At 58.5% G+C, this 14,105-nt stretch overlaps 1 protein-coding gene across 2 annotated transcripts in view; it reads left to right on the top strand.

Annotated features, from left to right (window-relative positions):
- Window positions 1-896: 896 nt before the first annotated feature.
- ZFPM1 (zinc finger protein, FOG family member 1) overlaps window positions 897-14,105 on the top strand; it is a 73,565-nt gene continuing 60,356 nt past the window's right edge. For both annotated transcript variants that reach the window (XM_036273832.1, XM_036273828.1), the window contains exon 1: window positions 897-983. In XM_036273832.1, the coding sequence (XP_036129725.1) occupies window positions 944-983 (40 nt within the window). In that variant the 5' untranslated portion in view covers window positions 897-943. The remainder of the gene's footprint in view (window positions 984-14,105) is intronic.

Below are 14,105 nucleotides of genomic sequence, written 5' to 3'. Positions count from 1 at the left end.
TGCTGCTTCCACCGGAGATTCGGAAAGAAGCCCCCACTGGTCAGAGCTGGCTCCACACCCTAAATCAAGCTCAAGATAACAATGAGCTGTCAAGGCATTGAGCTTCCTGACCCCTCACTGACAGCTTCCCGCAAGCTTGGAAGGGCGAAGAACCCAGGCGTTCTGAGCAGAAGCAAGCAAGGACCAGGGGGCAGAGTTACAACGTAGGGGGCGGAGCCATGGGAAGCCGGGGAAGAGCGAGGGAGGAGCTAGGCCGCCGGGGCGGGGCCTCAGGGTATAGGGGCCGAACCAGGTCCAGTCAGGCTTGGGGGCAGGGCTAGCGCCGAGGGGCGGGTCCAGAGAGTCCTGGAGCAGGTCCGGACGCAGTGCCGTGGCGCAGCGAGACGGAATAGGTCGCCGAGTCCCAGAGAGGCCTGGGGACAAAGCTTCAGGGCCGAAGGAGGAGTCGAGGCCAGAGGTCTATCCGGGGCCGTGGGCGGGCCTCGGGGCGGGGGCTGCGCGATGAGGGCGGGGCCAACTCTGTGCAGGCCCGGGCGGGCTCTCGGCGCCGGGGGCGGGGCCGAAGGCGCGGCGCCCGTGACCAGCAGGCCCCGCCCCTAAGGCCCGCCCTCCCCGAGCGCCGGGGTCCTGGCCGCCGGGTTAGCCGTGCGCTGCCCGCAGGTTCCATTGAGAAAAGCTCTGAGCGGCGGCGGCGGCGGGAGCCAAGGACTGGCAGCAGCCCGCCGCCCCCGGCGGTCCGCGCGCTTGCAGCGCAGGGCCGAGCCTCCGGCCTCCACAGTGGCTCCCCGCCGGCCGCGGCGGGCTGGGGGCGCGGGCCCGGGCGGCTGTGGAGCCCGGGGACCGAGGGCATGAGCCGTCCCGCGGCTCCGCTGCGCCCCCGCCGCCCGCCGCCGCCCGCCAGGGGCTAGAGGCGGCCGCCGGGAGGGCACGCGGCGCCGGAGACATGTCCAGAAGGAAACAGAGCAATCCCCGGCAGATCAAGCGTGAGTCAAACTTTGCCCGCCCGCCCGCCATCCCCGACCCCCGCCGTCCCCCGCCTGCCCCCCGCCCGCCCTGCTCTGCCCGCCGCGCCAGCGACCTTCACCCCGCGCCGCGCCCCCCGCGCTCTGTGCCAAGCGTGCCGTAATCTAATCTCCGCGGCGGGCTGGGCCCCCGCGTCTGGGCTCGGCACTGGGGGTCCGGCCCGAAGGGGTGTCCACCCAAAGAGCCGGGAACCGGGTGACTAGGGGCGCGCCCACCTCTCGGCTGACCCCTCCCCCGCATCCCCGAGATGGTGCGGCGATAAGGCGGCCCCGATCTGGGCTCAGATAAAGTTTAAAATATTCCATTCTGCAAGTCCCATCCTGATAAGATCGCTCTGTCGGGACGGGCTGAAATTGTGATCTTATCTCGCGCGGTTGACTCTCCCAGGCTTTGTATCTAGAGGGAGAAAGAGAGACCTGAGAGGAAGAGGGGACACCCTGGGCCGCGTGGAAATGCTTGGCCAAGTGGCGGGGACCGGCCCCGGCCCACCACCACTCCTGCTGGCCAAAGAGCCACGTGGCTTGCGGGGGGTGGGGCGGGGGCGTGCAGCTAACGCCGCGGGAGCGCTTGGCTCCAGCTACTCAGACCCCCGCTTCCTGTCGCCGGTGTCTCAAACTCGAGCCTTTCAAGCCTGGAGACAACCTCCTGGAGGTCCGACCCGGCCAAGGCCGCACCAGCAGCTGAAAGTGCGCTCGGATGCCTGCGGGTATACAGCCCCCTTCCCCCAAGTCAGAGATGGGGCTCGGCCCCGGGCCAGGGTGGCTTCTGTGCGCCTCCAAGTTTCTCGCCCCTCCAGCCTGTGGGCCATTCTCCGGGGGGGCTAGGCGGCCACTGAGTCCACACTGCCGATGCCCCAGATATAAGAGCGCCCCGCACTCTCGGGGGCCTCGCGGCTGCGCGAGGAGCAACAGAGCTAGCGCACAGGAAACGCCGCTCCCCACCCCACGCCAATAATAACTTAGTGCTTCGGCGTCCAGGGCGGAGGCGCGGGACTTCCTCCCGGGGTCGCATCTCCCAGGCCAGACCGGCAGGTAGTCGGGGCCAGCCCGCTGCCCAGCCCCAGGCACCGAGCACTGCCACTTCTGTCCACATGACTACTGCCACCTGGACTGCCTGTGCGAACTCCTGGGGCAGTGTCTACTCCCGAGGTCCGGGGGTGGTGGGGAACGCAAGCATGAATCCGGATTCCCGTAATCCGACTCCCTCAATGTGCAAGTGGGACCTATTTCCAGAAAGTCGCCTTCTATCAAGTCAACTCAAGTATTAAAACCACCCACAGGTCCCGATCTGCGAGCGTTCTCTGGTTTCTTTTTCCCCTCCTCCCCTGTGCGCCACTGATCGGTCTGTTCTCGTGTGTGCGTATGTGTATGTGTTTCAGCGTGATGAGAAATGCAGATAGCGCGGGCAGGGAGATCGCAGGTTGGGAACCGATCTTCAACGCCGATAAGGCCTAGAGCAGGTCGAGCGCCGGGGCCCAGCTGGGTCGGCCGAGCAGTGCGCTTTGGGGACGGGGACTGCAGCGTGCGCACGGGCGAGCCCCTGCTGCCCACCCTCCACGCTACCAGAACCAGGCAGAGGTGGGGGCCAGGCCTGGGAGGCGGGGCCGGGTACTCTCCCTGCAGCTCGGGGCCCCGGGCGCCTCCTCCCCATGGCAGATCTTGGCGCGTTAAGATGCGAGCGCTGATTGTCACCAAGCGGCGGCGCCCGCCCGCCTGCCTGCCCTCTGCCCGCGGCTGTGCGTGCGGCCGTCGCAGCTGTGTGCCCGCCACACTGGCCTCACCTGCAGCCAGGCCGCGGGTATTGAACGGAGTAGGCCGAGCTCGTGGGGCCACCGCTCCCCGCTCCCTCACCAAAGCCGGGGCGCAGCTGCCCTCGCCTCTGTGCGCCTTTTGTTCCGCGCAGAGATAGATGTGCCGCGCTGATAAGGCGAGTAACCGATGGCGGCGGTGATAGGCGCTTCCATTTATTAACTTCAAACGTGGGAGCGGGGGAGGGCGAGGCGGGAGCGCGGCCTTGGCCGGCCAGATGGCTGAGACGATAGGACCAGCCGCGCTGGCGGGGAGCGCTGGGCAAAGCGCGGCCCGGGACCCCTGGTTCCCCCGGCCCGCTGAGCTTTCCTCCCGCCCGGGTCGATGTGAGCTCCGATAAACGCTGGGGCCGGTCGGCCGGATGGTGATCGCCAAGAACGATAAGAGTCCTTATCTATGGCCACCAGGCCCCGTCGGTTCAAGGCAACAACAGCGCGGGGGTGTCTCGGCTGGGCGAGTGGGGGCCTAGGACGGGGACCGAGTCAGGGGGAGTGGGCGTCCTCGCCAGGGTTGGTCTGTCTGGGCGAGTTTTCATCCCAAACACACTTAATTGCCAAGAAGTTGATCCTCCCCCTGCGGGTGGTACAGTCCGTCAAAATGAAAGAAAAGTGACTGTGCTGGCCAGGAGTGGGGAGGGCAGGGGAGGACACCCCGCCCCTGATTTCTATTAGATGGTGTGAGACAGCCAGAGGTGGGGTTGGCACCTCCAGCAGGAGATAGGGTGTTTTTCCTCTTGAATCATGTTGGGGTTGGTGTCGTTTCTGGCAGTGTGAGGTGTAACCTGCTTGGAGTTTCCTTGAAAAAAAAACCAAACAAGGTGGTTTCTATGCCCAGGCTGAGTTTGGGGGGGACCCAGTGTACTGGTTTTTCTTGAGCATGTCCCCCAAATTAAGAGAGAAGGTCTGCATAGATCTGCCTCGATTCACTCAGAATGTCTTTATTGAGCACTTGCTGTATGCAAGCACCTTGGGGAGAATGGAGGGAGTTAGACTGGGAGCAGTGTGGGAAGTCAACACAGGGTAGGGAGTAGAGAGCAGATGGATAGTCAGGGACATTTTCTGAAATGGGGGGACTTCCAGTGAGATCAGGAAGAGGCTAGCCATGGGGATACCCCAGGGATAATGGACAGGCCTCAGTTTCCAACTCTGAAAAATGGGATGATTCCTGGCTGTTATTGGTGCAAATAAAGGGCTGAGAGCCACGTGATGCTGGGGAAGGGAGGGCCTGTGTGAGGAGGCAAGAATGAGGTCAGGAGGGTAGGGCTGGGCCTCAGTTTCCCTTTCTGAAAAAATGGGGACAGGAGTGAACCCCCAGGTCAGACGGCTGTCCAGTGGCCACAGAGTCCCTTTACAGTGGGAGATCCCTTGGGGACCATGTGCCCAGGTACCAAGGGGAAACTGAGGCCAGCCAGGGAAGGGGCTTCACCGGTCCTCACCAGTCCCAGCCCCAACAGCTGCTCCAGCTCCATCTCAGATGATGGTGTTTTACACACATTCTCAGAGTTTGATTAAACAAATTATTGGTGGCCACAGGATGACTAATTTACTCCAAGCTTCAAAGCCACCTGCCTGCTCTCTGCAGCAGCCTGACGCCCACCCGTGGGACCGGCTATGCCTTCTGGTGAGGGCCAGTTCCGGGACAGCCTGGGTTAGGCCCCAAAAAGAGATAAGGTGGTCTCTGTGGGAGTTTTTATGAATGTAAGTGCAATTGTCTGCCCAGAGCCATGCATACTTCCTTTCCATGTGCAGGAGGCACCTGGAGCCTGCCTGGCTCCCAGGGGCCAACTTGAGATGGCCCTCACCCCACTGTGATGGCAGAGACAGGGCAAGAGGAGGCTTTGGCAACCTGGCTGCCTATGACTTGAGCCACTGTGAGCAGGTTACTTTGCCTTCTACAGCCTCTGAAAACCAGGTGTGACTGTACCTTTGTTCCAGAGGTTTGACAGGTGCCTAAGTTCAGCCTTCAGCTGGCTTTGGCCCCCTCCCCAGAGCCTTGGGGGCATGGGAATTGAGCTATTGTGAACAAAGGGGACAGAGGGTTTAGAGACCTGGAAGGATTTGCTCACAGCCCCTGCCCCTGAACCTAGACATGATCAGGGCTCTGGTGCACTCCGGAACCCAGCCTCTCTACCCTGATAATGGGACTTTACCCAGCTCCAGACTATTCTTGGTTTTCCTGCATTCCTGGGCCTCAGGGAAGACAGTCAGCTCATTTGATAGCAATACTAATATCAGTAATAACTAATACTTACAGAGTTTACTATGTCATGCTACATATTAACTCAAAGCAGGTTTATTGCCATTTATATCTAAAGAAACTGAAACACAAAGAGGTTAAGTTTCTCACCCAAGAAAGTGGCAGAGCCAGAGTTGAAATGCAGGCAGCCTGGACCCTCACTCTGAACCAGTATGTCTATGAACATCACACTGCTTTCTCCAAGTCCTCTCACTTCTACCTGCTTCTCCAGGCCTCAGTCTCCACACCTGTGGAATGGGCCTCTGGGAGCAGAGGAACTCTGGGGTCTTTCCCAGCCCTGCCCTTGCCAAGTCTCCCATGGCCTCCTTCCTGAGACATTCCTGCGCAGGAGTGGTCCCCAGGGAGACTTCACCCAGCCCTACCCGGGGGCCTGAGCCTGGCCTAATCCTGGCAGCCCAGCCAGCCCCTCCCCGGAGGTCACTGGGAGCCCAGCATGGCACCAGCAACGCCAGCGATTTAAATGGGTCAGTTGGGGAAGAAAGGAGGAGGGAATGCGATGCCATTAATTGTACCCCTTATCTCCTGTTTCTATGCCAACCAGACGTTCCTGGGGCTTGACGGGCTCGTGAATAATACTCCCGGCCAGCCTATCTGCCATCGACAGGCCTCCTCCTGGAGGCAGCTGTTGCCTCGCCGATTGGTATCACCTACCCCGTAGACCCAGGCCTGGGCCCTCCTGTAGGCTGGCCGGGCCACACTCGGGCACCTGGCTGGGCTTCTGCCCACTTCGTCACTATACCTGGATCTTCCTGGAGCTGCCCTTGGCTACTGTCCCCATTTCACAGAGGGGGAAACTGAGGCCACAGCCACATGTGTGCTTTTGGACCTAGAGTGCTGTTCCCCACTCAGGCAGGAGTGGCCTAAGGTGAAGGGGGTTCTGCCTGCAGAGGGAGTCAGCCTCCAAGTCTCCTGGCCTCTGTGGGCCTCAGTATCCTTGGCTGTGGCAGAAGCAGGCAGACGACCCCACTGGTAAGAGCTCAGCTTCCTTCAAGCTGCACTGTGTGTGGCCCTTTGAGGAGAGACCCTGCACTCGAGGCAACTCCCATGAAGGCGGAGCCCCTCACCAGGACTGTGCACAACCCGAGACACGGAGGATCTCTCTCTCTCTGGCTTCTTTTGGTCCTTTCCAGCCTCACTGACTTGGCACAGCTGCTCAGTCTCCACTCAGAGCCCCGCACAGGCAGGTCATTCCTCACCTCCACACCCCCTCTTCCCACAGTGACCTCGTTAGTCTGTCCCTGGGAGCAGGGATTGGGTCTGTCCTGTCCCCACATAGAGGGCCTTCCAGAACTCTGTCAGATAAATGACCTAATGGACACATGGCATGAAATGGACATGGCTGGAATCCCAGCTGTGTCACTCATTGGCCATGACACTAGGGGCATTGACCACCCCATGCAAGCCCCGTTTTTCTCATCTACAAAATGGGGTGATGACATTGTTGGCCCCTGAGGATCAAAGAGAAATACACATCATCCAAAACAGCTGCTATGAACCATCCTTCTTATCCTCCCCTCCCCTCTTCCTCCTCTTCCTCTTCTTCCTCCTCCTCCTCCTCTTTCTCTTCCTCCCTGGTATCTCTGTGGTCATTCGGGTCAGATCTGTAGTTTCCAGCTTATGTGAGATGGAGAAATCTCTTTTCCCAAACTCTCTCCCAGAGAGTAAAACACATGCAGGGCCCTGCCTGGGAAATGCCCCCACCCACTCTCTGGCCCTGTGGTCCATGGAACTTGCTATGCCAACCCCTGGTCACCAGCCACCCCTCTTCCTGGCTGGCCTTCCCCTCCTGCTCATTCCCACCATAACCTGCCAAGTGAGTGCCCAAGCTGTGCAGCCCTGGCACAGTGCTTGCCCTCTCTAGGCTGGGGTCTCTTCTTTGTCAGAGGAGAGGGGAAGAGGAGGGACTGTACCGGGGAGTGGTCAGTGATGTTCCTCTGCTCCCCCCACCACCTCCTCATCTCCCTACCTGAGCTCTGGGTGGGTCTGGACCAAACCATCCCAGAGTTAAGGGGCCACTGAGCCAGGCACCAAGTGAGAGTCTCCTGTGTCCCTGTGCCCGTTGCACAGATGCAGTGGGAGCTAGAGGCCCAGAGAGGAAGGCGGGCTTGTCAAGTGTCCCCAGCCAACAACTGGCAGGGCCAGAAGAGCAGTGGGCCTGGGAGAGTGGGTCCAGGAGGAGTGGGGGTCTCTGCAGGAAGGCAGACTTAGTGGTTTCTGGCAGGGTCCCAGGCAGCATCAGTGTGGTGCTCCCTCTCTGCTTCAGTTTGCCCATTGGTTCAGTGGGCACATCCCCCTTCAGTGCCCTAGTTTTCAAATGAGGACATGAAGGCCACAAGAGGTCAGGACTTGAGTCTGGCCTTGGGGCAAGGAGGAAAAGGAGGAGGCAGTCAAGCTCTGAAAGGGGTCTGGGTCTCAGCCTCCACCCCCTTTTATCTCAGCCCACAGCTTCCCAGCTGAGCACCTTGGCGAGTGTCTCCTAGATTCACAGCCCTGGTTCTGTCATGTGTAGCACGGTGCCTGCTGCAGTGGCTGTGCCCAGAGCTCGGCACGGCTGGGACACAGTAGTGTCAATGAGTAGCAGTGGTTGGAGCATACTCGAGGTCCCAGATCGGATGGGGACTGAGCTGTGTGCTGCTGAGTGACACGTTGCTCCCACCACCCTAGCTGTCCGTGGGGCCAGCAGGTGGGCTCAGGACAGAGACTCTTCTCTTGGGGGCCCCAGGGTTCCGTCCCTATCCCCATCTTCCATGTCAGGGAGCCAGTGCTCTGAGTTCTAGGCCTGGGCCACCATCTGAGGGCTCTGGGCTGCAGGCCAGCCCTCACCTCCAGAGTAGGAGGCTACTGCTGGGGAGGCAACTGCTCAGCCTCGAATCCTGGCCTTGATGTGACCCTGGGGGGCAAGTGGCTTCTCTCATGCCTCAGTTTCCTCTTTTGAAGGAGGAGCTTAGGGAGAACAGATTCCTCCTGGGGCCTTCATGTGGGCCAGATGCAACCTGTAAAGTGCTGGCCTAGGGTTGTGTCATTGGTGGACGCTGGGGCCCTGAGAGCTGCTGGCTGTATTACTGTTTTGCCAGATACCCCAAGGGCTCACTTAACACGGGGCCCTAACTTCTGCCTTCCGCTCCTTTGGATGTTTATTTTTGAAAATGGAGGGACTTGTGGATAGAGGTTCCATGACTATACCACGCCCCGGGCTGGGCTGGCCCCACACCCAAACCCTCTCAGTCCTTTTTTACACAGGGATCTTACCTGCTGTTAGGATCATCATCATTATCGATTGACCCATTTTACAGGCGAGAAAACTGAGGCCCTGGGAGACTGATGTGGCATAGGAGCTGGGTCTGTGACATAGGCAGAGGTTTATCTAGGCAGTGCCAGCTCAGCTCTCCAGGCCGCCTGCCCCAGTGTTCTGTATCCTCCTGAGGCCTCTCCAGCCCCTCTCCTCCTCCCCGCCCCCTTCGTCCTCACAGCCCCATGTTTGGGAGAAGGCAGTGGCCCTGCTGGGGCAAGAATGTGGTAGCTGACCTTGGGCCAGAGCCTGGTGAGGCAGATAAGCAGGCCCTCCCCTTGGCCTCCTGTCCCTCCATTCTGCCCTCCCTGGGCTGACAGGCTGTGGAGTCTCTGAGTTTTGGTTTTCCCATCTGTAAAAGAGGTGCTGGGGCGCTGGGGTGCAGCTTCGGTGAGCCTAGGCCTGGAAGCCCAGCCCAGCTGTTCCTGGTCCCTCCAATCTAGGAGCTGGAATGGTGACAAAGACCCAGGCAGCCAGTCAGTGTATGAGAGCACCTACCTGCTAAGCACTTTTCAGGCATCCTCTCTGGTGCTTCTCCCAAACCCCACTCAGGTTAGGGTTCTCACCCCATTTTGCACACAAAGAAATGGAGGATCAGAGAGAGTGGGTGGCCACACCAGAGTCACATTGCACATAAGTGACAGGAGACGGGATGGATTGTGAGCCCTGCCCCAGCTCCCAGGCTGGGTGCCTATGTTCCGACCCCCCTCCAGACCTGGCAGGTGTGTTGCTTCCTGGGAAGGAGGGTAGACCCCAAGGTGATCTCTGACAGGTAGATCTGTCACTGACAGGTAGAATCCTGGGGCCGAGGCCCTTGGAGTCTGTGGAATGCAGAAGTTACTCCGCCTTCTTGAGCCTGTCTCCACCTCTGCAAGATGGGGACACCAGGCCGAGCTCTGAGGGTGCCTGAGCCTGTGCAAGTCTTTGAGCCTCTGTGAGCCTCAGTTTCCCCCTACAAAATGGAACGGACCTCTCTGGGCATCTCAGTGAAACCGATGAGACTTGACGTAGGAGGTATAGCCCGGGCCAGAGTTGATGTGCCATCTGCATCGTTTGACAAAATTAAAATGAACAGGACAAAGGGGCACCTCTCCCCTCTCCGGGCTCCCTTGGGCTGCTTCCTTTCGGTTCCTCTTGATGTCTTCAAGCCCTCTAGCTTCCCCAATCTGCCTATCACAGTCTCCTGCCTCAATTTCCCTTTTCTCCATCAAGCCTCCACCCTGCAAGTCAGACCCAGGCAGCAGGAGGCGGAGGGGCCCCAGGACCAGGTGGTCCTGCAGTGGGGTTTTGGGGGAAGAGCGGCCAGAGGGGCCCCCAGTTGAAACAGGTAGTTTCAGGCACTGGTGCCATCCTGGATTCTCAGCTCACAGGGAAGAATCCAGGGGCCTGGGGCTGCCCGGTCAGCTGGTCTTTGGGCTGCTCTGACAATACAGGCGCTTGGCCCCTCAAGAAAGCAGAGAGGGCCCAGGCAAAGCTGTGCACAGCACAGGGCCTCGCATGGCCTCCCCCATTCGTCCCCAGCTTATCTAGGGCCCCGAGCTCGTTCTCCATCACCCCAGGCTCCTTGGTCATTTGTTATTACAGCAAGCATTAACCAAGCATTTCTTTATTTATTTTTTATCCTCACCCGAGGACATTTTTCCGTTTTTTGTTCAGATAGAGTGGGAGGGGAAGAGAGAGAGAGAGAAACATCAACGTGAAAGGGACATTTTGAGTGGTTGCCACCCGCACGACCAACCAGGGCCGGGGACAAACTGCAACCGAGGTACGTGCCCTTAGCGGGAACCAAACCCGGGACTCTCTGGACCGCAGGCCGACACTCTAACCGCTGAGCCAAACCGGCCAGGGCTAACCAAGCACTTCTTAATGCCTCTGCTCTGTGCTGAGGACTTAGAGCCGTGAGTTCACAGTCTTCCCCCAGCAACCTTCAAGGGAAGCTCGGTGATTAACCCAGGACACAGAAGGGAAACTGAGGCTTAGGAAGTTTGAAGGTCAGACCTAGGACTGCAACAACTTCCTGGGAGAGAGAGTGAGAAGATAGCTGTAGCAGTTCTTTCCAGGTTAGAGCTCTGTGCTCCCTGCTGGGCCTGGCTACGTCCAAGTTCAAGTTCAGAAACCGAGGCCTTCCTGTGGTTCCGGGCAGCATCCAGCTCTGGTCTCCATGCTATTCCTCACGGGCTGCGTAACCTTTGACGAGTCCCTTCCCCTTTCTGGGCCAAGGTGGCTGCCACCCAGCCTTCCAGGTACAGGGGAGCAACCAGAGCTGCAGCTTTCAACAGGGGCTGCAGGCAGAAGGGGTCCTAAAATGAGACCCACGTGCCAGACCTTAGCTGCCCCTCTTTGAGTGGGAGCACTTAGTCCCCAGGGGCTTGGAATGAATGCATTTTGGGACCAGTTCTTCTGAATGGACAGCGGTGTTCTGTTTATGAGTCCTGGGCCCACCTCCCAAGGTGTCCCCTGCTGGCAGGTAGGAGGCTTGGCATTTGAGGGGCACACTGAGCATGCCCCGGGCTCCCCAGGTTGCTGAGGAGCTATGAAGTTTCAGCCAAACCTTAGGTCGGGACCTGCAGGGACAGAATCCACCTGGATGTCCTTATCCTATTGATATTTCCTGCTGCCAGGGCTTAGGGCTAGAGAAGGCCCCAGGCGAGAGACAGGGGAACTTGTAGGTCTCAAGGTAGGAAGGCAGGCTGTTCATGCCCCAGCCCCACCTGCCATGCCCCCACAGCACCATCCATCTTTCTGCTTCATGGGCCTGGCACAGCTCAGGAGGGCCTGGGACCTTGAGCTGGCCTCCTGCCTCAGTTTCCCCTCCTATTCAGTATACCCACATCCAGCTCTGGGAAAAACCAAACATTTTCCCAGAAAGCAGAGGGAGAACCCCTACACTCACATGGTGGCCTTGAGGGTCAGCAGGCACCCAGGCCCTCGGGGGCCACAGCCAGGCCAGCGGTCCCCCTCTCCCTCCCAGTTTTGCCGGCCAGAGCCCAGTCTGCCCCGAACTGTCTCCCGGTCTGGGCCTCTGGCAGGAGCAGGTTTCAGCTCCTGTGATAACTCGGAAAGTTGAACTGGCCCCATTACTGCGCTGAGATGGTTGGCGAGATACTGCCTTGATAATGGGGGAGATACGGCTTCTCCGTGGCCAATAGCCCAGCCTCTCCACCCATTAACATTCCCCACCAGCGATCCGCTCCTGCGCCTATCTCCTCCATTTCCACTCCTCCCGCAGATAAGAATGGAAATTCTGACTTCATAGCTCACTGATTAAAGTGTCTGGATTTCTTGATAATACACAGATAAATTATGTTTTTGAAAAAGAAGGTAGGGAGGAGAGTGGGGAGGGTGGGGGCCCTGGAGGGGAGCCCTTGGCTGTCTCTCCGGCCTTTCCTGGCCCCCAGGCAGGCCGTGCACCTCGGAGCTAGTTTCATGCACTTCCCAGGTTTTGGTACAAAGACAGCATCCAGGGGCCAGGCTAGGGAGGCAGAACAGGCCTTCCTCAGAAGGATGAATCACATTGCAGGGAATTGTGCCGGGGCCTGAAGGGCAAGCCCTCTGTGGGGGAATTTAAGCCTCACCCAAGCCAGGAATCAACCTGGCTGCCTGGACTCTAACTCTTGGGGAAACAGCTTTGTGCCTCGGTTTCCTCATCTGTCAAACGGGCACAGGCTTATAGAGAGGATGCAGCGCCTTCAAGGGCAGGAAATAGGCCTGCTCAGGTCTTCTGGGCACCTAGAACAGTGCCCGATTATACAGTAGGCGCCCGATAAATGTTGAGGGACCAAGCAAAGCCCCATTTGCCAGTTGGGGAAGGGGAGGGCTCCTGGTTGTCTCCCCGCCTAATCCCCAGCCATCCTGTCTTCCGAGGCCAGCCCAGCTGCCGTGAGTGACAGCAGCACCCAAATGGGACTGAGGTGCCATCTCTGAGTATGTCTGAATAAAGCAGCATCCTTCAGCTGATCCGAGATCCGGCGCTGATGGTGCGATTAGCAACGATTAGGGCCTGCGTGTAGCTAATCCTCCTGGTGAGGGGCAGGTGAGGCAGCTGTGGTGGGGGCAACGCCTGTGGAGGGACACTCAGCTGTTTGGGAGGGGAAACCGAGGCCCTGGCAACCTTGACATGTCAGCTGGGGCAGTGGCCAGGCAGAGTCCACCTCCCTCAATGCAGAGAGCCCTCTGGAGGGACTGTGGGGGCTCCTGGTGGGCATGGGCAACTGGCCATTTCCCCCTTTCTGCATTGGTTTTTTTAAGCGACTTAAAAAAGGAGATTCTCTGAGAGCCCAGAGGCAGGAAGCCTGAGTGGGCAGTCAGCGACATTTCTGGATGGCTCTGGGACTCCCCAATTATAATAACCCTAATGGTGACCATTGTTAAATAATATCTCCCTTTACTTAGCGCTAGCTCTATGCCAGGCCTGGACTTGACCTGTGTTATCCTGTAGAGTATTCCCAGCAGCCCTGGGAAGGGCATCTCTGACCTCATTTCTCCTTGGAGGATTCAGGTTCAGAGAGGTTGAATAATTCACCCAAGGTCACACAGCGTGGGAGGGAGCAATAGAGACTTTGGCTTAGAGGCCTGGTCAAGGTGAGCTACTGTTCCGGAGTACACAGCCCTGTCCAAGAGCAATGGACGATAGGTACCTCTACATCTGCCCCCAGAAAGTTGGTTCCTTTGATGATAAAGTTGGTTTCTTTCTGTCTTTTGGGTTTTGATTTCTTTCAGTATTCTAAGGGAAGTCCGTGTTTTTAGTCAAATGGGTGCATTTGCAGGGAGGGGGACAAGTATAGGGTGGGGTGACTGGGCAAGTGACTTAATGCTCCTGGACCTTGGTTCCTTCACCTGAACAATGGGCATCATGGCAATTCCAGCCTCCTTGGCCTTTGAGGAATAAGACGGGAAAGGGTTAGGGACCAGGAGTTCTCTGGGGGACATGTACAGCAAGGTGGGGCAAAAGTAGGTTTACAGTTGTGAATACGAGAAATAGTTTGGTCTTGTATTATTATTTATTAATTATTTTCCATAGGAACAACTGTAAACCTACTTTTACACACACACACACACACACACACATATGTGCAAGGGCGAGGGTCCCTGAGGCAGCCTGTTGCACAAGCTCCACAAATCTTATGGACTGCTTTTGGCAAATAGCTCTGGATCGCAGAGGCCCCGGGCCCTGTCCTATCCCACGGTGATGCAGGTGGTTCTAGAACTTTTGTCCTCTGGGCCTGCGAGTCCGTTCCTTGGAGAACCCTCCGTTTTCACCAGAGCCAGAGGGAGCACAGAGGGAGTGTGGGATCCAGCCTGCATCGTGCCTGCGTTGCCTCTGGGACTCGCAGGCACTGCCCTGTTCTGAGCCTCAGTTTCTACGTCTGTAAAATGTGGCTGAAGATACTAAGACCTGCCCTGAAGATGCTAAGACTCCCTTGGGCTGGGAGCCAGGGGCCTGGTCTGGCCAGCTCCCCTGAGAGCTCCCTGTTCCTTTGCAGCTGTGCCCACCCTGGCCTTGCAGGACTTCTCCAGGGAGGAGCTCAGCACCCAATCTCCAGACCAGATTCAAAGCCCAGCCCCACCCACTTTTGTCCTGTATCCTCTCTGAGCCTCCTTGCTCTCATCCAGGAAATGAGGAGTCACCCTCTGCCCCCCGGACCTTTTATGAGCTGCTGAGAGGGATCCAGGGTCTTCATTCTGCAAGGGCAGATGTACCCACTGCTGTTGTCCCCATAGTGACAACC

Source organism: Molossus molossus, unplaced genomic scaffold (genome assembly GCF_014108415.1).
Source record: "Molossus molossus isolate mMolMol1 unplaced genomic scaffold, mMolMol1.p scaffold_m16_p_21, whole genome shotgun sequence".
NCBI lineage: Eukaryota > Metazoa > Chordata > Mammalia > Chiroptera > Molossidae > Molossus > Molossus molossus.
Note: the sequence above shows the minus strand (reverse complement) of the source record. Positions and strands in the feature narration are given on the sequence as shown.